The sequence below is a fragment of the Phoenix dactylifera genome, chromosome 5 (genome assembly GCF_051530095.1).
Source record: "Phoenix dactylifera cultivar Ajwa chromosome 5, Ajwa_hap1_PhDact_Kaust_v1.1, whole genome shotgun sequence".
Classification (NCBI taxonomy): Eukaryota; Viridiplantae; Streptophyta; class Magnoliopsida; order Arecales; family Arecaceae; genus Phoenix; species Phoenix dactylifera.
In genome coordinates, this window is record NC_143194.1 from 33,074,760 (window position 1) to 33,095,603 (window position 20,844).

Sequence of the window (20,844 nt, forward strand, 5' to 3'; positions counted from 1 at the left end):
TCTGGAGAGTTTCTCTGGACTAGCTTAGAGTGCATCCCACACTTCTTATTTTGTCTAGTTTTCTTTGATATGTCAGGTTGTATTTACGTTAGAGGTACTTGAAATGAAATACCGCTTTGAAAAAAAAAAAAAAAAAAAAAGGAAAGAAAAGAAGAAAGAAAGAAAGAAGAAGAAGAAGAAGAAAAAAGATCGGATAGGATCGGACTGTATCTTCCGCGTGTCCTTCGTACGAATCTACCGTTGCCTTCTTAACTCCGCCATTCATCAATCAGTACAGCTTTCAAAGCAACGGCGGACTGGAGACTGCTAGAACCAATCCCCAGATATTTGTATTTTTATGACTAGCGGATTGAGTCACAAGCAGAACGGTTACGTGCCAATGCACCACAAGCAGCAGCACCCCAACCCCCCCTGGTTTGGCACGCGTATACATGACGCGAGCCCCGCTCCTCTCATCAAGAAACCTTGGCTCGGATGGCCACGCGTCATCTCGTCCCTCTCCCCCTTCCGCTCTTCAAAAACATCTCCTCTCGAAGCATCCGGGGATCACTTCTCTCCCCACTGCGCTTCGCGAGCTCGTCGTCCATGGCTTCTCCTCCCCCGAAGAAGGTAGCCTCTTCTCCTCATCGCCCCGCTAATTTCCCTCAAAACCCTCCTCAATTCCTCGTTTCTCTGACGCCTGTCTGGAATCCGACCAGGTCCTGGTCCCGATCGCCAACGGGACGGAGCCGGTGGAAGCGGTGATCACCATCGACGTCCTCCGGAGGGCCGGCGCCGACGTCACCGTGGCATCGGCGGAGAAGGACCTCCGCGTCGAGGCCTGCTGGGGAATCAAGATCGTGGCCGACGCCCTCGTGTCGGACTGCACCGATTCTTCCTTCGACCTCATCTCCCTTCCCGTGAGTTAGCGAGACTTAGTTCGAAAGATTTGGTTGCCGAATCCTTTTTCTGGGGCTCTTACTTGACTTTCTTGGATTTTATGTAGGGAGGGATGCCAGGCTCGGCAACTCTTAGGGATTGTGGAGCCTTACAGAGCATCGTGAAGAAACAAGCGGAAAAGGGAGGGCTTTACGCCGCGATCTGTGCCGCCCCGGCTGTGGCACTGGGATCATGGGGTTTGCTCCAGGGTTTAAAAGTGAGATTCTTGATCAGTGACCTTTGTTCAATTTTTATTTATTAACATAAAATTTTAATAAGAAGTTCTTTTCCTTTTTTTTCAATCTTTACGTTTTATGAAATTTCAAGAAGCTCACAACGATTTAATCAACTAGTGATTGCGATTGCGATTACGATTAAGTTTACAATTCAACAATTTTCTGTCGCCCTCTGTACGTATTTCTAAATTTGTGGCTGCTTCTTAGGTTCTAATTTCACCTGTCATTGTCTGAATTTGGTCTAGTGATGATGTTTGTTGTTGTTCAATATTTCTTTCTTTCTTGTTTTTGGCCTAAATATTTTCCCGACAGGCAACTTGTTATCCTTCATTTATGGAGAAGCTCCCTTCTGAAGCGATAAAGGTAGAATCAAGGGTGCAAGTGGATGGACGTGTAGCCACAAGCCGTGGACCAGGAACAGCTATCGAGTTTTCTTTGGCTTTGGTGGAACAACTATATGGAAAAGAGAAAGCTGATGAAGTTGCAGGGCCTATGGTAATCTGTGTTCTTCAAGAGTTTTGTTTTTTTCTTTTAGTTATTTATGCCTGTACTTTCATAGACCTATAATGGGAAAGAGTGCCAGCTAGACACTTGTCACCCTTGCCATCCCAAGTGTTAGGGTGTCCAAAAGCGCCTGACGCTTCAACCTCAGAAAAACCAAACACAGGGACACTTTATTGCAATCGATACACATCAAGACGAGTATAGATACATATTTTGACTACTAGACAAGTGGACCAGTCAATGTTGTGTTTTTGGAGAAAGACATTCATGTCATGTTATAATTTGCGAGGAAGAAGAAGAATATATAAGATTGCACTGCATGTGTTGATACTTCGGGATAATACTGTCTATCATGATCAATGGAAAATGTAAACGAATCGTCTCATCTCTGCAATAATGCATGCATACATACATAATGTATGCATATATAAATTGCAAAAATAAAATAAATAATAAGTCTTATGGGAACTAGAGAAGAGGGGGGATACACCTTGTAACATTGTGTGACTGATATAAGCAAGCAAGGACTAAAGTGCAATTTCCCATGCCTGTGCCAGTCATGGGCTGGCATGCTACTCGTGCCAAATCATTTGCCAGGGCTTGTGGCAACTGCAAAAGGATTGTGCTAGGTCAGTGTGTGTCAATCAGACATATACATATGAAGCTAGGTTACATATTCTTGTACTGTGATGGTCCCTTACTGACATGTTACATATTGTGCAATGCTAGCTAGTGTCATTGAAGAAAAACCATTTAATGCCAAGGTGGCTAGTGTTGCATACATGAAAATACAGGGTAAAAGAATGGATGAAGGTGGAGCATTCTATGGGCTTCGACATAAAATGGAATGTTGAATAGGATCATTGTTGTAGCAGAATAAATTTAAGAACCTCATTGCTTGAATCATAAGGTGATGGATAACGAGTTTAAGGTTGGCTGGGGATAGTTTTGGTACAATATAGGCACATGACTATGCTTGAAGGGTTTGACCTCGAACAGAAGCACCTTACTTAAACATTCACTATAGTTCTAATAAGAATAAATCTTCAATTAATACAATCACAGAATCACTACATGAAGAGGAACACATTCCTATTAGCGTTGGTAGCAATTGGTGATAGTAAAACTAGAAGGTATCAATGTGAAGCATGAGTAAGAGGGGAGCACCTGATGAGCTGATCATTGCGCAAAATTTCTTAATTAAAAGCTGTTATCATAAGTATGATTGACATATAATGTTTATTATTGCTAACTTATATTTGTAGAAAATTGTTACTTACTCCTTTTCTAGTCAGCGAAATGGAACATAAGGTATGGAAAGAAGCTTTATGATGCAATTTGAGAGAGCTTATGTTTATCGTTCCCATTTATATCTTAACTTATGTTTCTTTGATATGTTCATAATCTCAAGTAGAAACCATTTTTTCTTGCTTAATGTAGAGTGTTTGCTGGAGTGAGTTATTCTATATTCACATAATTACTTTGCATGCTATCTTACACAAAGAAGCATTGGTCTTTCGTTATTCTTACAGAGCTAAAGCGCACTGAAACATAACTTGGACCCAAACTAGGAATGCGCACCTGTTTACATTGCATTGAATGACTCAGAGTTACTTTCAACACTAGCTGTGTTTTTTCATTCCGAAGAAGAGCTTGAGTCTAATGGAAGACCAAAGTTTGGTTCTTCTTCATCAGCACCTAGGTTACTCTTTTTTTTCCTATTCTGGAGTCACCATTACAGCCTTATGGTCATGAAGGATGCTGCTCACCTGCCTGGACCTAATGATCACAGTAGGATGTTTACCTAGGATGGGACATCTGAAAGAGTGGTCATTCTCCTTTCCTGTAAATTTAGCATGTAGAATGTTCATATGTTATTAGATTTTAGTGAGCCATGAGTTGTAAATTTTCAAAAATGTTATGCTTTATGTGCAATTCCACTGAGCTGTATTTTATTGAGGCCAACTGCTAAGTATATGTTCTCAATGAATCTTAAGCTGTGTTATGTGCGTACATGAGCTAAGAAGAATTTATCCTCATTTAATGTTCTTACTGCCTTGAAAAGTTTATTTTCTTTTAATCCAAATACATTTCTTTTGTGATTGTGCATCATACTTGCTAATGAATGATGACTGGTTATCTATTTAGGTGATGCGTCCTCATCATGGGGCCGAGTTTGCTATGACTGAGCTAAACTCGATCGAATGGAAAATTAATAATACACCTCAGGTAAGTCTGGAAATCCAGTATTGTTTGACCTTTCTAGCATATGCCTTTCCTTCATTGTTTATTGCTTCCTCTTTTATTCTTTTAGCAATAAAATTGTGTTTGCTGGCTTTGTTTTGTTTAGTTTGCAATTTCTTACTTAAAGTAGACCGTCTCATTTGTTATTTTTTTTATAGACTTTCAAGTCAACGGTATTTGAACTCCCTGCAGCAGTCGAGTTTGTAGTTTGAGCACTTTCTGACTGGATTGTGTGTTGGAGAGAACTTAGGAAAATTAAAGCTAATGAAGAACAGTGACAATGCAAATGATTAAAGAAAAGACTAAAATAAGGCAACATAAAGATATTAAACACTCATATGCATTGCAAGGCTGTTAGCCATGCTAGGTCAACCAACTGATGCAAAGTGGATTCAGAACAGTGAATGTGAAAACAGACCATGAGGGGTAATTAATTTAACTGAAGATTCCATAAAAAATGATGTGAATCTTGAGAGCATCCTGACAGTCTTTTGATCAAAATGAACTTTGGTGAAGCCACAAAGAATACAATTCAATGGTGTATCAGCCTTGTTCTGATGGCCTTATGTGCTTTTGAAGCTGGCCTTGTTTGAACAACAAAGAGGGGAATGCTGAAGGCAGGGGGTTGTTGGAAACCAAATAATTTCAAGAGCCATAAACTTTCAGAAGGGGTCTTACTGGAGATGTTTGCAGACAAAAGTTGATGACAAACTGCAGTTCGTCACTCTTCTTCTTTCATGTCCGATAGATGACTGGATAATATGCAAGCATTGACGTAAGCCCTTGTGCGTGCTTGACCCTCCAAAGTATATGTATGCTGTCATATACAGGCACTTTTTTGTTATAGTGGATGCAGAAACATGGCACAATGGTGACCAAGTGTTGTTACCCAAATGTCAACTCTGTTAATGTGGTCAAACTTTGGGGTCTGGGGAGGGAATCAACTAGGCCATGTTTCCATTTGTTGTGGGTGTCTCAGGAGGGAATCAGCTAGTACGTGTGGAGGGCAACTCATTAACAATCATCGGACAAATAGGGAAGTGGGATGGGGCCATTCTTGTTCCTTTGAGATAGTACTCTTCATTGGAGCGTCACTCTGTCAATGAGGTATCAGATATCAAGTTCACTGGTAGGGATGTTAGGCTGTTAATTGGTTTGTGAAATAAGGCACTCTATGGTGGATGGACCAAATTAAATTTGGCCTGAATTTTTTTCCCCAGACAATTCAGATTACACGAAATACTATGAGAGGGTACAACTTAGCATAGGTGGGTTGTGGTTAACCACTATTGTATGGGAAAAATTGTAGGAGACAATTTCTTGGTGCGAAAACCGTCCACAGCCTATTTTATTCATAGGAAAGTTTGCTGGATTCACATCCCTGCATGGACAAGTGATGTACGCCAGTAAGGAAAAAGAAAATGAGGAGCATTTTGAATACATAATGTGTGGCTCTATGTTGTGTTTGATGCTACTTGTAGTAGGAAGAAAACAGATGGCAAGAACTTAGAATGGCAGCAAGAAGCTGCAGTTTTATTGCAAGCAAAAGTTGTGCATGAAAATATAAATGCTAGGAACCTAAGATTATGCAGCTTCATTCTTGATTGAATATTATGCAATGCGTGTTTCACCCTTTTCTTGCCACATTGCTAGCTCATCACAAAATGCTATCATAAATATGATAGCCTTTATTCTTGGATAAAGTTGGACTCGTGATAACTAGCTTGTTGATAACCCTACTGCTCCTGTATCTTGTTTACTTATTTTATAATCGTCTTTTATTGATGGGCACTAGATATATTTTAATTAAATTAAGTGAACTTGCAAAATGATAAGATGTGGACATGATGACATGTATGCTCCTCTTATTTTCAAAAAATATGGTATCCGTTTCTTTTCTATAGTAAGTAAAGATTTCTATGTTAACATTAGTCTCTTTACTGTGTCTCCAGATTCTTGTGCCAATAGCCAATGGCTCAGAGGAAATGGAGGCTGTTATGATCATTGACATTTTACGCAGAGCAAAAGCTAATGTCATAGTTGCCTCAGTTGAAGATAAGCTGGAAATTGTGGCATCCAGGAAAGTGAAACTAGTAGCTGATATGCTCTTGGATGAGGCTGTTAAGCTGCAATACGATTTAATTGTTCTGCCTGTAAGTTGTCCAGTCTAAATTGAACTGTTACCCTGTATCAGATCTGCCTGTAAACTGTCTCATGCCCTTTTATTTGTTTACAGGGTGGACTTGGTGGTGCCCAAGCATTTTCTACTTCAGAGAAGCTTGTTGATTTACTCAAAAAGCAAGCAAAATCGAAAAAACTTTATGGGGCAATATGTGCCTCTCCAGCTATGGTCCTTGAGCCCCATGGCTTGCTTAAAGTATGACTGCCATGTCTCTCTCTCTCTCTCGTGCCCGCCCCCCACCCCCCCAACACGCACACACTGTCACAAAATAAAAAAAGGGACAATCTTTTAACCTTGGCATGTTCTCCTGTAGGGGAAGAAGGCAACAGCATATCCAGCCATGTGCAACAAGCTTTCAGATCCAAGCGAATGTGAGAACAGGGTTGTGGTTGATGGGAACTTGATCACGAGCAGAGGCCCAGGGACATCCATGGAGTTTGCACTGGCCATTGTTGAAAAGCTATTCGGTCGACAGAATGCCCTGAACCTTGCGAAGACTCTGGTTTTCATATGAATGCGCTGAACTTTTCCAAGTCTCTGACTGCAGAGGTATTATGCGACTGTGAGGTAGTTCCTGTGTTTTGAGGGAGTGTTACTTAGTCAGTTGGTTCGGAAGTTGGTTCAGCGATAGATGTGGATTGTATAAAGCTTGTGAATTGGGATAGTGTTGTTTGAAGTACGAGTATCAGCTGCAGCTTGATTGCGGTATGTCATATATATCCTTTTAATCGCTAGTTTGGTATGTTGGTTTTTTTTTTTTTTTTTTTTTTGGTCAAAACGGTATTTCATATCCAAAAAATTAAAATTGAGTACATCCTGCCAGATCAAAAGACAAAAGGCAGTGCAGCAAATGGGGAACGACTGCTAGACTGGTCCAGATGACCTCTCCGGAATGACGAGCCACATATGAGGCGACCCAGTCTGCAGCTCGGTTCACCTCACGATATACATGACCAATCTGGACAGCTGATAACTCCTGAACTAGTCTGCGTGTATCCCGAATCAAGGGGTGACCATCACCATATCTATCCACTCCCCGTATCCAGTCAATCACCGTGGCAGAGTCTCCCTCAATGCACAGTCTGTCGGCCCCCAACACACATCTCGCATATCGGATGCCCTTCCAGGCAGCTCGTAGCTCTGCCCCAACAACCGTCAAACCTGGCGTGCTCCGACCACCGGCTGCAATCAACCTACCATGCTGGTCCCTGATAACAAAGCCCACTCCTCCAGAAGCTCTATCCATGGCCATACCACCATCAAAATTCATCTTAAGATAACCAGGGGGTGGGGGTACCCAAGAAAGAGAAACATACCCTGTCGCTGCAGCAGCAAGAGAGGTACCCCAGATATCCCTAGCCAATAAAAATGAATTCGATGAGGTAATCGAAAAGACCTCCGCCGCCTGTGTCATAGCTCTGTCCACCACAAACCTCGGGGCCGACCCTCGCCCCTCAAACAAGCGTCCATTCCTATCCAGCCATATATGAAATGCCAAGTAAGCTGCCATAATCCCCTGTCGTACTGTACTAGGCCTCCTGGTGGAATCCCGCAAGAACTGTAACAAATCCTCCACTAACTCCCACCTCGGAAGTGAGAGCCCAGATAAGCTACTCCAAATCTGTACAGCCCTAGGGCACAGAAGTAAGACATGATGAATAGTCTCCTCGGTCTCCAGGCAAACCTCACAAAACTGTGTCATCCTCAAACCGCGCCTAACCAGAACACTCCTGGTCGGAAGGAAGCCCCAAGCCACCTTCCATAGGAAGAGCGCTACTCGAGGATGCAGCCTCAACCTCCATATCCAACCCACATCCATCTGCCTATAAGGCGTCATACCAATCCGAGCATGAAGATCCCTGGCCCGGACTCCCGATCTGCCCGTCGGCTCCCAAATCAGTCTGTTCGGCTCCTCCCGCGATGGTACAGGTAATGCCATGACTCTCGCCGCTAACTGCTCTCCAAAGACCTCCCGTATCAGACCCTCGTGCCATCGTCCCTCTCCGGGATCAATCAGATCACATACCCTAAACCCCTGCAACCTCTCTACGTCCACCATCGTCGGCATCTGACTGATGGGGAGCTTCGTCAGCCAGCTGTCCTCGAGTACATCAATGGATCGACCATCACCCACCGCCCATCTGATCGCCGACAGCACCATCGGACCTCTGGCACAGATCTCCCTCCAGATGGGGGACGAGTGGCGCCCAGCACGGGTGCCAATAAATAGTCTCCCATATTTGGCCCTCATCAAGGAGGACCACATACTGTCCGACTCCAATAGAAATCTGGCTGCATGTCGCATCGCCAATGCCTCCTGTCTCACAATCAAAGAAGTCACGCCCAAGCACCCCTGCCTGATCGGCTGGCACACCACCTCCCACGCCATCAGATGAATGCCACCTCTGTCGCCCCGCCTGCCCCATATAAAGTCTCTGATAAGCCTCTCAAGTGATCTCAATAACGCCACTATGTTGGTTTTTTTGGAAGTAGGAACGTGTCGCATGGTTTGATGGGCCTGAATAAGGGCTTGTATTCTGAATGCTAGGTCCAGATTGAACATCATTGCGACAAATTACTCCTGACTTTAGACATGCAATTGATGTGGAGCGGTGATATTCATCTAGTCATTTTGACTGAATGCACCTGGGTGCATTTTTTTTTCTCGTACTACGGGGAAATCTTGTATTTATTTTGGAGGGCGAACGGCAACTTAGGAGGTAGAAAAGGGATTGGCAAGGGGTTTACTGGAAAAACAATAATAATATCATGAGGAACGGTTCATTCAGGATCTAGTCCTTTTCCGTATTTCTGTGGCGATAATGGTAAAAATGCTATGCACAACTTGATCCCCGTGTTCTAAAAGTTTTTTCATTCTCATTAAGTGCCATTTTGGTCGTGGATCGAGAGATTGATTTACCACTCTATATGGTGACTATGTAACTATTATTTTGTCACAATAAAACATGTAAAACATAGAATATTGTCAACTATTCACTTCACATGATTCGATAGAATGACTGCTGGATGTTTCCATAGTCATGCAGTCACTGCATGGAAGCTCGAATTTGGGATTGTAATATATTTTAAAACGATGTGAGGGATTTATATTTTTTATTTGGTATCATGAGTTTATAATTGTTATATATTAACTTTGGAACTATTATGCAGTCACTAAAATTTAAATAAAATTTGAAAATCAAAATTATTGCTGATCTCTTCATGGAGCCTAAATTAGTTTTAGGTCCAATAATTATACATGGCTGTCATTATTATTTACATTTTTTAAAAGCTGCTCCTATTGATACTGCTGCATTACAAGCCTTATGGCTAAGAATCTTATGATTTCTATAGGAAAGAGATGAAATCAACCATTTATTATGCAAACTTTTTCAAAAGAGCAAGCAGATAAAATATTATGTATTCTAGTTCCAATTGGTGAATGTTGTGATGGTTGGGATGGGGTCTACTTTTAGTTTTAGGTTGCGCGTCAAAGTTTAACATTTCTATAGACTTTTTTTTTACCTACATCTTGACCGAATCATAGCATTGCTTTATTTTGGAAATTGCGTGTTTATCCCAAGATCGTATTATTTATATGAAAAATTGCTTGATAAACAAATCATAGCACTGCTTTGGTTTAGAAATTATGTGTTCATCCTAAGATCATATTATTTATGTGAAAAATTGCTTGGTATCGTTTACTATGCAAAGAAATTTTGCTTCACCGTAGATTTCATATCCTAGACTATTGTGATTTATATTCTGATGTAGAGGAGTCCATTCAACGTGTTATACTCCATTGTCATATGGCAGCACAGGTACTGAGAATAGTCTCAGTTTCAAACTTGTTGATATTTTCTTCATTATTTTTGGATGACTTTCTTGAGATTGTTAGGGAAAGATTTTCTTCTACTATAAGGTATTCTAAAGCAATTTCCATTTGTTATATTGCTCGTCGCATTTGGCTAGCAGGAAATGAACATATATTTTAAGGATTGGGACTAAGTGCTTGACTGATTTTGCTCGTCCCATGTTGCTTCTCCTCTCCCCCATTCCTCTCCTCTCGAAGCATCCGGGGATCACTTCTGGCCCCACTGAGCTTCGCGAGCTCGTCGTCCATGGCTTCTCCTCCCCCGAAGAAGGTAGCCTCTTCTCCTCATCGCCCCTCTAATTTCCCTCAAAACCCTCCCCGATTCCTCGTTTTCTGACGCCTTTCGGGAATCCGACCAGGTCCTGGTCCCGATCGCCAACGGGACGGAGCCGATAGAAGTGGTGAACACCATCGGCTTCCTCCGGAGGGCCGGCGCCGACGTCACCGTGACATCGGCGGAGAAGGACCTCCGCGTCGAGGCCTGCTGGGGAATCAAGATCGTGGCCGACGCCCTCGTGTCGGACTGCACCGATTCTTCCTTCGACCTCATCTCCCTTCCCGTGAGTTAGCGAGACCTAGTTCGAAAGATTTGGTTGCCGAATCCTTTTTCTGGGGCTCTTAATTGACTTTCTTGGATTTTATGTAGGGAGGGATGCCAGGTTCCACAACTCTTAGGGATTGTGGAGCCTTAGAGAGCATCGTGAAGAAGCAAGCGGAAAAAGGGGGGCTTTACGCCGCGATCTGTGCCGCCCCGGCTGTGGCACTGGGATCATGGGGTTTGCTCAAGGGTTTAAAAGTGAGATTCTTGATCAGTGACCTTTCTTCAATTTTTATTTATTAACATAAAATTTTAATAAGAAGTTCTTTTCATTTTTTTTTCAATCTTTACGTTTTATGAAATTTCAAGAAGCTCACAACGATTTAATCAGCTAGTGATTGCGATTACGATTGATTTTACAATTCAACAATTTTCTGTCGCCCTCTGTACGTAATTCTAAATTTGTGGCTGCTTCTTAGGTTCTAATTTCACCTGTCATCGTCTGAATTTGGTCTAGTGATGATGTTTGTTGTTGTTCATTTTTTCTTTCTTTCTTGTTTTTGGCCTAAATATTTTCCCGACAGGCAACTTGTCATCCTTCATTTATGGAGAAGCTCCCCTCTGAAGCGATAAAGGTGGAATCAAGGGTGCAAGTGGATGGACGGGTAGTCACAAGCCGTGGACCAGGAACATCTATGGAGTTTTCTTTGGCTTTGGTGGAACAACTATATGGAAAAGAGAAAGCTGATAAAGTTGCAGGGCCTATGGTAATCTGTGTTCTTCACTTTCTGAGTTTTGTTTTTTTCTTTTAGTTATTTATGCATGTACTTTCATAGACCTATAATGGGAGAGAGTGCCAGCTGGACACTTGTCACCCTTGCCATCCCAAGTGTCAGGGTGTCCAAAAGAGCCTGACACTTTAACCTCAGAAAAACCAAACACGGGGGCACTTTATTGCAATCGAAACACATAAAGACGAGTATAGATACAAATTTTGACTACTAGACAAGTGGACCAGTCAATGTTGTGTTTTTTTGGAGAAAGACATTAATGTGATGTTATAATTTGCGAGAAGAAGAAGAATATATAAGATTGCACTGCATGTGTTGATATTTCGGGATAATATTGTCTATCATGATCCATGGAAAATGTAAACGAATTGTCTCATCTCTGCAATAATGCATGCATACATACAAAACGTATGCATGTATAAATTGCAAAATAAAATAAATAATAAGTCTGATGGGAACTAGAGAAGAGGGGGATACACCTTGTAACATTGTGTGATTGATATAAGCAAGCAAGGACTAAAGTACAATTTCCCATGCCTGTGCCAATCATGGGTTGGCATGCTACTCATGTGCCAAATCATTTGCCAGGGCTTGTGGCAACTGAAAAAGGATTGTGCTAGGTCAGTGTGTGTCAATCAGACATATACATATGAAGCTAGGTTACATATTCTTGTACTGTGATGGTCCCTTACTGACATGTTACATATTGTGCAATGCTGGCTAGTGTCATTGAAGAAAAATCATTTAATGTGAAGGTGGCTAGTGTTGCATACTTGAAAATACAGGGTAATAGAGTGGATGAAGGTGGAGCATTCTATGGGCTTTTGACATAAAATGGAATGTTGAATAGGATCATTTTTCTAATAGAATAAATTTAAGAACTTTGTTGCTTAAATCATAAGGTGATGGATAACGAGTTTAAGGCTGTCTGGGGATAGTTTTGGTACAATATAGGCACATGACTATGCTTGAAGGGCTTGACCTAGAGCAGAAGCACCTTACTTAAACATTCACTATAGTTCTAATAAGAATAAATCTTCAATTAATACAATCACAGAATCACTACATGAAGAGCAACACATTCCTAGCAGCGTTGGTAGCAATTGGCGATATTAAAACTAGAAGGTATCAATGTGAAGCATGAGTAAGAGGGGAGCACCTGATGAGCTGATCCTTGCGCAACATTTCTTAATTAAAAGCTGTTATCATACGTATGATTGAAATATAATGGTTATTATTGCTAACTTATATTTGTAGAAAATTGTTACTTACTTCTTTTCTAGTTAGTGAAATGAAACAAAAGGTATGGAAAGAAGCTGTATGATGCAGGCGATACGGGGGATACTGCATCACCTTGGCACAGAGTCCTTGAGCTTGGAAAGAAACTTTAGGGCGTCCATATGATCACCATTCTCAATGATAAGAAAATATATATGATAGCTAACTAGCGACTTGTTTTTTCTTATCATTAAGAAGTTGATATCATGACAAATGTAACTTTCTACTGTTTTTTCCAAAATCATTTTTGCATGCTTACCTGCATATTCATAGTTATCTTTGTGTATAAACAATCATATGCTATGAAATGTCAAGGATTTGACTGCTTCAAGTTGTAGGAATGCGCACCTGTTTACATCACATTGAATGACTCAGTTTCTTTCAACACTAGCTGTTTTCTCCACTCCGAAGAAGAGCTTGAGTTTAACAGAAGAGAAACGTTTGGTTCTTCTTCATCAGCACCTAGGTTACTCTTTTTTTTTCCTATTCTGGAGTCACCATTACAGCCATATAGTCATGAAAGGTGCTGCTCACCTGCCTGGACCTAATGATCACAGAGGGATGTTTTAATCAGAACTAGGCTACCTAAGATGGGACATTTGAAGAAAGTGGTCATTCTCCTTTCCTGTAAATTTAGCATGTAGAATGTTCATATGTTATTAGATTTTAGTGAGCCATGAGCTGTAAATTTTCAAAAATATTACGTTTTATATGCAATTCCACTGAGCTGTATTTTATTGAGGCCAACTGCTAAGTATATGTTCTCAATGAATCTTAAACTGTGTTATGTGCGTACATGAGCTAAGAAGAATTTATCCTCATTTAATGTTCTTACTGCCTTGAAATGCTTTCTTTCGTTTAATCCAATACATTTCTTTTGTGATTGTGCATCATACTTGCTAATGAATGATGACTGGTTATCTGTTTAGGTGATGCGTCTTCATCATGGGGCCGAGTTTTCTATGACTGAGCTAAACTCGATTGAATGGAAATTTACTAATACACCTCAGGTAAGACTGGAAATCCAGTATTGTTTGACCGTTCTAACATATGCCTTTCCTTCATTGTTTATTGCTTCCTCTTTTATTTTTTAGCATTAAAATTGTGTTTGCTGGCTTTATTTTGTTTTCTTTGCAATTTCTTACTTAAAGTAGACTGTCTCATTTGTTGATTTTTTTTTATAGGTTTTCAATTCAGCGGTATTTGAACTCCCTGCAGCAGTTGAGTTTGTAGTTTGAGCTCTTTCTGACTGGATTATGTGTTGGAGAGAACTTAGGAAAATTAAAGCTAATGAAGAACAGTGACAATGCAAATGATTAAAGAAAAGACTAAAATAAGGCAACATAAAGATATGAAACACTCATATGCATTGCAAGGCTGTTAACCATGCTAGGTCAACCAACTGATGCAAAGTGGATTCAGAACAATGAATGTGAAAACAGACCACGGGGAGTAATTAATTTAACTGAAGCTGCAATAAAAAATGATGTGAATCTTAAGAACATCCTGACAGTCTTTTGATCAAAATGGACTTTGGTGAAGCCACAAAGAATAGAATTCAATGGTGTATCAGCCTTGTTCTGATAGCCTTATCTGCTTTCGAAGCTGGCCTTGTTTGAACAACAAAGAGGGGAATGCTGAAGGCAGGGGGTAGTTGGAAACCAAATAATTTCAAGAGCCATAAACCTTCAGAAGGGGTCTTACTGGAGATGTTTGCGGCCAAAATTTGATGACAAACTGCAATTTGTCACTCTTCTTCTTTCATGTCCGATAGATGACTGGATAAAATGCAAGCATTGACGTAAGCCCTTGTGCGTGCTTGACCCTCCAAAGTATATGCATGCTGTCATATACAGGCACTTTTTTGTTATAGTGGTTGCAGAAATGTGGCACAATGGTGACTGGGTGTTGTTACACAAATGCCAACTCTGTTAATGAAGTCAAACTTTGGGGTCTCGGGAGGGAATCAACTAGGCCATGTATCCATTTGTTGTGGGTGTCTCAGGAGGGAATCAGCTAGCATGTGCGGAGGGAACTCATTAAAAATCATCGGACAAATAGGGAAGTGGGATGGGGCCATTCTTGTTCCTTTGAGATAGTACTCTTCATTGGACCGTCACTCTGTCAATGAGGTATCAGATATCAAATTCACTGTTAGGGATGTCAGGCTGTTAATTGGTTTGTGAAATAAGGCACTCTATGGTGGATGGACCAAATTAAATTTGGCCTGAAATTTTTTCCCCAGACAATTCAGATTACACGAAATACTTTGAGAGGGTACAACTTAGCTTAGGTGGGTTGTAGTTAACCACTATTGTATGGGAAAAAAAAATGTAGAAGACAATTTCTTGGTGCGAAAACCGTCTACAGCCTATTTTGTTCATAGGAAAGTTTGCTGGATTCGCATCCCTGCATGGACAAAGTGATGTACACCAGTAAGGAAAAAGAAAAAGAGAAGCATTTTGAATACATAATGTGTGGCTCTATGTTGTGTTTGATGCTACTTCTAGTAGGAAGAAAACAGATGGCAAGAACTTTGAATGACAAGAAGAAGCTGCAGTTTTATTGCAAGCAAGAGTTGTGCATGAAAATCTAAATGCTTAGAACCTGAGATTATGCAACTTCATTCTTGATTGAATATTATGTAATGCATGCTTCGCCCTTTTCTTTCCACATTTCTAGCTGATCACAAAATGCTATCATAAATATGATAGTCTTTATTCTTGGATAAAGTTGGACTCGTGATAACTAGCTTGTTGATAACCCTACTGCTCCTGTATCTTGTCTACTTATATTATAATCATCTTTTATTGATGGGCACTAGATACATTTTAAGTAAATGAAGTGAATTTGCAAAATGACAAGATGTTGACATGATGCCACGTATGCTCTTATTTTCAAAAAATATGGTATCCTTGTCTTTTCTATAGTAAGTAAAGATTTCTATGTTAACATTGGTCTTGTTACTGTGTGCCCAGATTCTTGTGCCGATAGCCAATGGCTCAGACGACATGGAGGCTGTTATGATCATTGACATTTTATGCAGAGCAAAAGCTAATGTCATAGTTGCCTCAGTTGAAGATAAGCTGGAAATTGTGGGATCAAGGAATGTGAAGCTAGTAGCTGATATGCTCTTGGATGAGGCTGTTAAGCTGCAATACGATTTAATTGTTCTGCCTGTAAGTTGTGCCAGTCTAAATTGAACTGTTACATCAGATCTGCCTGTAAACTGTCTCATGCCCTTTTATTTGTTTACAGGGTGGACCTGGTGGTGCCCAAGCATTTTCTACTTCAGAGAAGCTTGTTGATTTACTCAAAAAGCAGGCAAAATCGAAAAAACTTTATGGGGCAATATGTGCCTCTCCAGCTATGGTCCTTGAGCCCCATGGCTTGCTTAAAGTATGACTGCCATGTCCTCTCTCGTGCCCTCCCCCCCTCCCCCCCCCCACACACACACACACAGAAAATAAAAAAAAGGACAATCTTTTAATCTTGGCATGTTCTCCTGTAGGGGAAGAAGGCAACAGCTTATCCAACCATGTGCAACAAGCTTTCAGATCCAAGCGAATGCGAGAACAGGGTTGTGGTTGATGGGAACTTGATCACGAGCAGAGGCCCAGGGACATGCGAGGAGTTTGCACTGGCCATTGTTGAAAAGCTATTCGGTCGACAGAATGCCCTAAACCTTGCAAAGACTCTGGTTTTCATATGAATGCGCTGAACTTTTCCAAGTCTGTGACTGCGGACGTATTATGCGACTGTGAGGAGGTTCCTGTGTTTTTGAGGGAATATTACTATCTTGGATTATGTATAAAGCTAGTGAATTGGGATAATGTTGTTTGAAGTACACGAGTATCAGCTGCAGTTTGATTGCGGCATGTCATATATGTCCTTTTAATCGCCAGTTTGGTATGTTGGTTTTTTGGAAGTAGGAACGTGTCGCATTGTTTGATGGGCCTGAAAAGGAACTTGTATGCTGAATGCTTGGCCCGGATTGAACATCATTGCAACAAATAACTCTGACTTTAGACATGCAATTGATGTGGAGCGGTGATATTCATCTAGTTATTTTTCTTTCTCGTACTACGGGGAAATCTTGTATTCATTTTGGAGGGCCAACAGCAACTTAGGAGGTAGAAAAGGGATTGGCAAGGCGTTTACCAGAAAACAGAATAATATCATGAGGAACGGTTCGTTCGGGATCTAGTCGTTTTCTCCGTGCGTGATGGTAAAATGCTATGCGCAACTTAATCCCCGTGTTCTAAAAGTTTCGTCATTCTTATTAAGTCCATTAGAGGTTTAGCCAGCTTGCAGTGTGGTGTATGAGGTTTGCAGTGATTAGTAAGGCTCGAGACACATCGAAAATAGGCTGTACGGTCTATGGATAAAAGCGCTTGACGTGGTGAGGCGATAGAAGTAATATAAATGGACAAGATTGATTTATATGCTTGGTGGGTTGTGTAGGGGGTTAAGAGACCGTCTTGCCTTTACGGAAACATATTGCAAGGTTTGAGTTGATTTCAAGTAATGTTAATGTAGCCAAGCTTCCTGTTCAGCTCATATGGAATTTCCAGTTCTCCAGAAAGAGTCGAGCCTTGTAATTAATTATCCGGCCCGTCTCATCATGAAAGCTATTGCGCCTTGAGCCACCGCTGTCGACACGATATGCCTCTTTGCTGTTATCGAGAAAGCATGGCTTACATGGTCGTAATCTGATCATTTCTATAATTGCCTTAACAGGCAGATCCTAAATAGCTTCTGTTCGAAAAATCATGAAAGAAATCAGTCTCATTTGCCAGTTTATCTAATCACAATATGAAAGTGAGAACCAAAAGTTGTCAAACGTCTTAAAATTACATGGCAGTGTTATCTAGAGTGATTATGACACGAATTCCCCATGCAATTCAGTATCAGAAATTGTGCGTTCAAATACTTCATAATTTGTGAGTTGAGGGAAGAATTCTCAAGAAGGGATATACTTGCAGAACTTGGGAAGAGGAATAAAATCTCTCCATATTTGTCAACTGCAAAGACAAAGTCCCAGACCTAGCCCATGAAGTTAGGCATTGAACTTATGGGCTCGAGAATTGGTTCTCTGTTATTTTAAAATTTTGCACCTCTAATTGGCGAATACATGTCAAATATTTTGGAGAACTGCATAATGCATCTTACTCGGACGTGATGCAGCAATGCATATTTTAGTATATATTTATATGGAATGCTCATATAAAATTATTGGTTGCAAGGGTCTTAGAGAGCTACAAAAGCTCTCCCGTCTGACTTTCAAATAATATATATATAAAAATATTTTGTTTGATGACTTCTTAGATGAGGAAAAAATGTCTATGATTGATCCTATACTTGACAAACTCCAAGGGATGAAAGTGATCCCAGGCGAATGAACCTCATGATGTAAATCCACCCATGAAACTGATCTTAAATGACTTCAAAAACTTGTGGCTCTCCAAGAGGCGGATGGATTTATCTCGCTCTATAACTACACCATCACATATCTATGTCCTTCTCAACTATTGGTCCCTCCCTAGAATTAGTTGCTATTTCAACAAAGCCATCTTTGTATTTCCTATAAAATAAGCTAATGCTATCACCTTTTCGCATTTCAAAAGTTCTCAACTTGAGAACCACCACCCCACTGAATAAAAAGCGGGCTGCTTGTGTAAGATCGCACGTAATGCCCTCTTATCTAGATTAATAAAATTGGCTGCTGAGGTCACCTCCAAAATTTTCATTTTAAAATGTAGACAAATGTGGATAGAGTTCCAACTCCATATAAGGTAGCAAAATATACAAAAAAAGAGATAAGGAGACTCTCTAAAACAAAATAAAAAAAGAGATAAGCAGAGTCAATTATTGAGGCTGATCTACGTGCCAAGCACCCACTTGCTATTAGTTAAATTAATTTATGGACAAGTGCTTATTATTATTTATTACTCTCCCTTTATAGGATGCCACCTGCTTCTCTCTTCTCTAATCATCTCTCTCCCCGTGTATTTTGTAAGCATGATTTCAGAATCATAAATAATATCTAAGCTGAAGGTCAATGCATTTTCACGTCAATGTTTTTGTACAATTAACAAGGATATTTCCTTGTCTCTCATGCGAAAAAGGAGGGGTTAGCTGCTAAGATGAGAGTGTGAAGTTTAGCTAATATGGTCGGTAGGCACTATATAATGTACCATTCTTCTACGTAGCATACTAACGATAGCTATTGGCTGAAGTACTACTGGCCGACTAGATGTCAACTTCCATAGTCATGATTTGTGATATTTTAGTTTATTTTTATGTGGCTATGGCTATTGATTTCCACTAACTAATAGTTCTTGTTCCTTCTAGGACTTGTTTGTTCGCCGGAAGAGGAGGGAAAAAGTATGATCAAGAGAAAATAAAAAAATGACTCATGTTTGGTTGGAGTTTTTACATAGAGAGATATGAAAATAGCTTTTCTATAAAATATGATTTCTATATTTTGTAGAAAGAAAAATCCATATGAGATATGGAAAAGTCCAATTTTCATCGGTTGGAATTTAGGATAATTCCTTTTTTCAAAAATTCTCTGAAGTTTTTAGATATAATAGAGTAAGATTTTTTTCCTTTATTAAGGGTATAATAGATATTTTATATAATTTTTTTTAGCAAAATAGTTACTTGACCAAACATAAGTTATTTTGGAATGTGTGGTTTTCATATGATCTATGATGGCTCAGTCCACTGGACCGACCTATCTTTGAGGCAGGCCCAACCCCCTCAATGGGAAAAAAAGATTAAAACAGAGGATCACAATCCCCTGCTCGATCGGCCAGAACGACCGCTATTGAGGTGCAGCCAAAGGAGCGCGGCCGGTGCGAACTCCTTGGGGTCAGTGCTAACAGGTGGCAGGCGTTAGGAGTTGTTGCAACCGGCGAACGGCCGGCCGGTGCCATCGTTCATCCGAGTTTATCCCTATCTCCCACAACATCTCTTTAAACCCCTCTTCTCCTCGATCGACCCATCGCCGCCCAACTCCCCACCTCCTTTCTCCTTTATCTCTAGTGGCCGACGTGCCACCTCGACCAAGCACCACCGCCCAAAGCCCTCCATTCTCTCTCTAGTTCATGTGCCTTGTTTGGAGAGCCATTCCTCCTCCTCTCACTCGGTTCCATCGGAAAATGCTACTGCTGACCGAAGAGCATCGCCTCCATCCCTCACCGATGAGTTCCCCACCACTTCCTTGGGCCTTGTGGGCTACCATCAAGGGCAGCTAAGGGGCACCGCCTCTCTTCTTTTCTTTCTCCATTTTGGCCAAGCTCGGTTAGCCATCGTTGGCCGCTCTCCCCCACCTGCCACCGCCTCCAGCTACTGTCTCGCCTAATCACCATGGTCAGCCACTAGCCGCCTCCTTCCTCACCTGTTTTCCGAAGAAAAAAGAAAAGGAGAAAAGAAGAGAGCGAATGCTTTGCTTTCTCTTTCTCTCTCTTATGTTCTCTCTCTTCTCTTCTCTCTAATCTTTCTTTTTTCTCTTTCTAAAAGAGCTATGAACCCAATAAAAGGGTCCTAATTGCCTATCCTATGGACCCCAGGTTGACTCCTATAAAAAAACTCTAAACTGCCCTGGTGCCCGGTCCACTTACTGGACCGATCATCTCGGCCTGTTGAATGTCCTTGAAACCCCCATTAATGAATCTTCTTGAATGAATCTTCGCCCTAATTGAGTTCATACCCTTTGATTTATTGAGCAAATCGTCTAGATCTGATCCATCTGAAACCACCAGATCAAGTCTTCTTTTATTATTTTTTAATTTTATTAAAGTTATCAAAAAGAAGTTAATTTTGCCATTAATATTTTAAATAGGTCTAGCGGGGTCACCTAGTGAAATCTAACAATTTAAGATGAAAGAGGAAAGTAAATCTTGCGCTCCTTATTATTTCAAATTATCATGTCTTTCATGCATAAATTGCCAATAATAAAGTTATATTTTTCTTAAACTTATGGATCAATTTATATGTTATAAAAATTATACTATATTATGAAAAATAGTTTCATGAATGCTTTTAATGGAAATAGCTTTGTTATGAAATATAAATCCGATCATGTCATTTAGTATTTTTCATCTATTTATGTGCATGTTTTAAAAAAGGATATAAGTATTTAAAAGGCCTAGATAGCTATGTATGATTTCTAGAATTAGGAAGATCAACACCCGGAGCTAGCATCCATTCAAATAGAGACTCTGATAGTGGGTATAAAGTTGGCATACGAAATATGAATCTATATCGATTAC

At 40.5% G+C, this 20,844-nt stretch overlaps 2 protein-coding genes across 3 annotated transcripts; both read left to right on the plus strand.

Annotated features, from left to right (window-relative positions):
• The first annotated feature begins 362 nt into the window (after positions 1–362).
• Positions 363–6,818, plus strand: LOC120107488 (protein DJ-1 homolog B-like). Its single transcript, XM_039120776.3, has 8 exons — positions 363–609; positions 699–899; positions 986–1,135; positions 1,467–1,649; positions 3,807–3,887; positions 5,855–6,055; positions 6,139–6,279; positions 6,398–6,818. The coding sequence occupies exons 1-8, from the start codon at positions 475–477 to the stop codon at positions 6,596–6,598; spliced, it is 1,293 nt and encodes a 430-aa protein (XP_038976704.3). The 5' UTR covers positions 363–474; the 3' UTR covers positions 6,599–6,818.
• A 2,853-nt stretch (positions 6,819–9,671) lies between these two features.
• On the plus strand, positions 9,672–16,469 carry LOC120103754 (protein DJ-1 homolog B-like). 2 transcript variants are annotated; one of them, XM_039120777.3, is made up of 9 exons: positions 9,672–9,905; positions 10,060–10,229; positions 10,318–10,518; positions 10,605–10,754; positions 11,081–11,263; positions 13,495–13,575; positions 15,544–15,744; positions 15,824–15,964; positions 16,077–16,469. In XM_039120777.3, the coding sequence occupies exons 2-9, from the start codon at positions 10,206–10,208 to the stop codon at positions 16,275–16,277; spliced, it is 1,182 nt and encodes a 393-aa protein (XP_038976705.3). In that variant the 5' UTR covers positions 9,672–9,905; positions 10,060–10,205; the 3' UTR covers positions 16,278–16,469. The 2 variants fall into 2 exon arrangements, with proteins under 2 accessions (XP_038976705.3, XP_088578600.2); XM_088722474.2 differs by having other exon boundaries at positions 9,884–10,006; positions 10,157–10,229.
• The last annotated feature ends 4,375 nt before the right edge of the window (positions 16,470–20,844 follow it).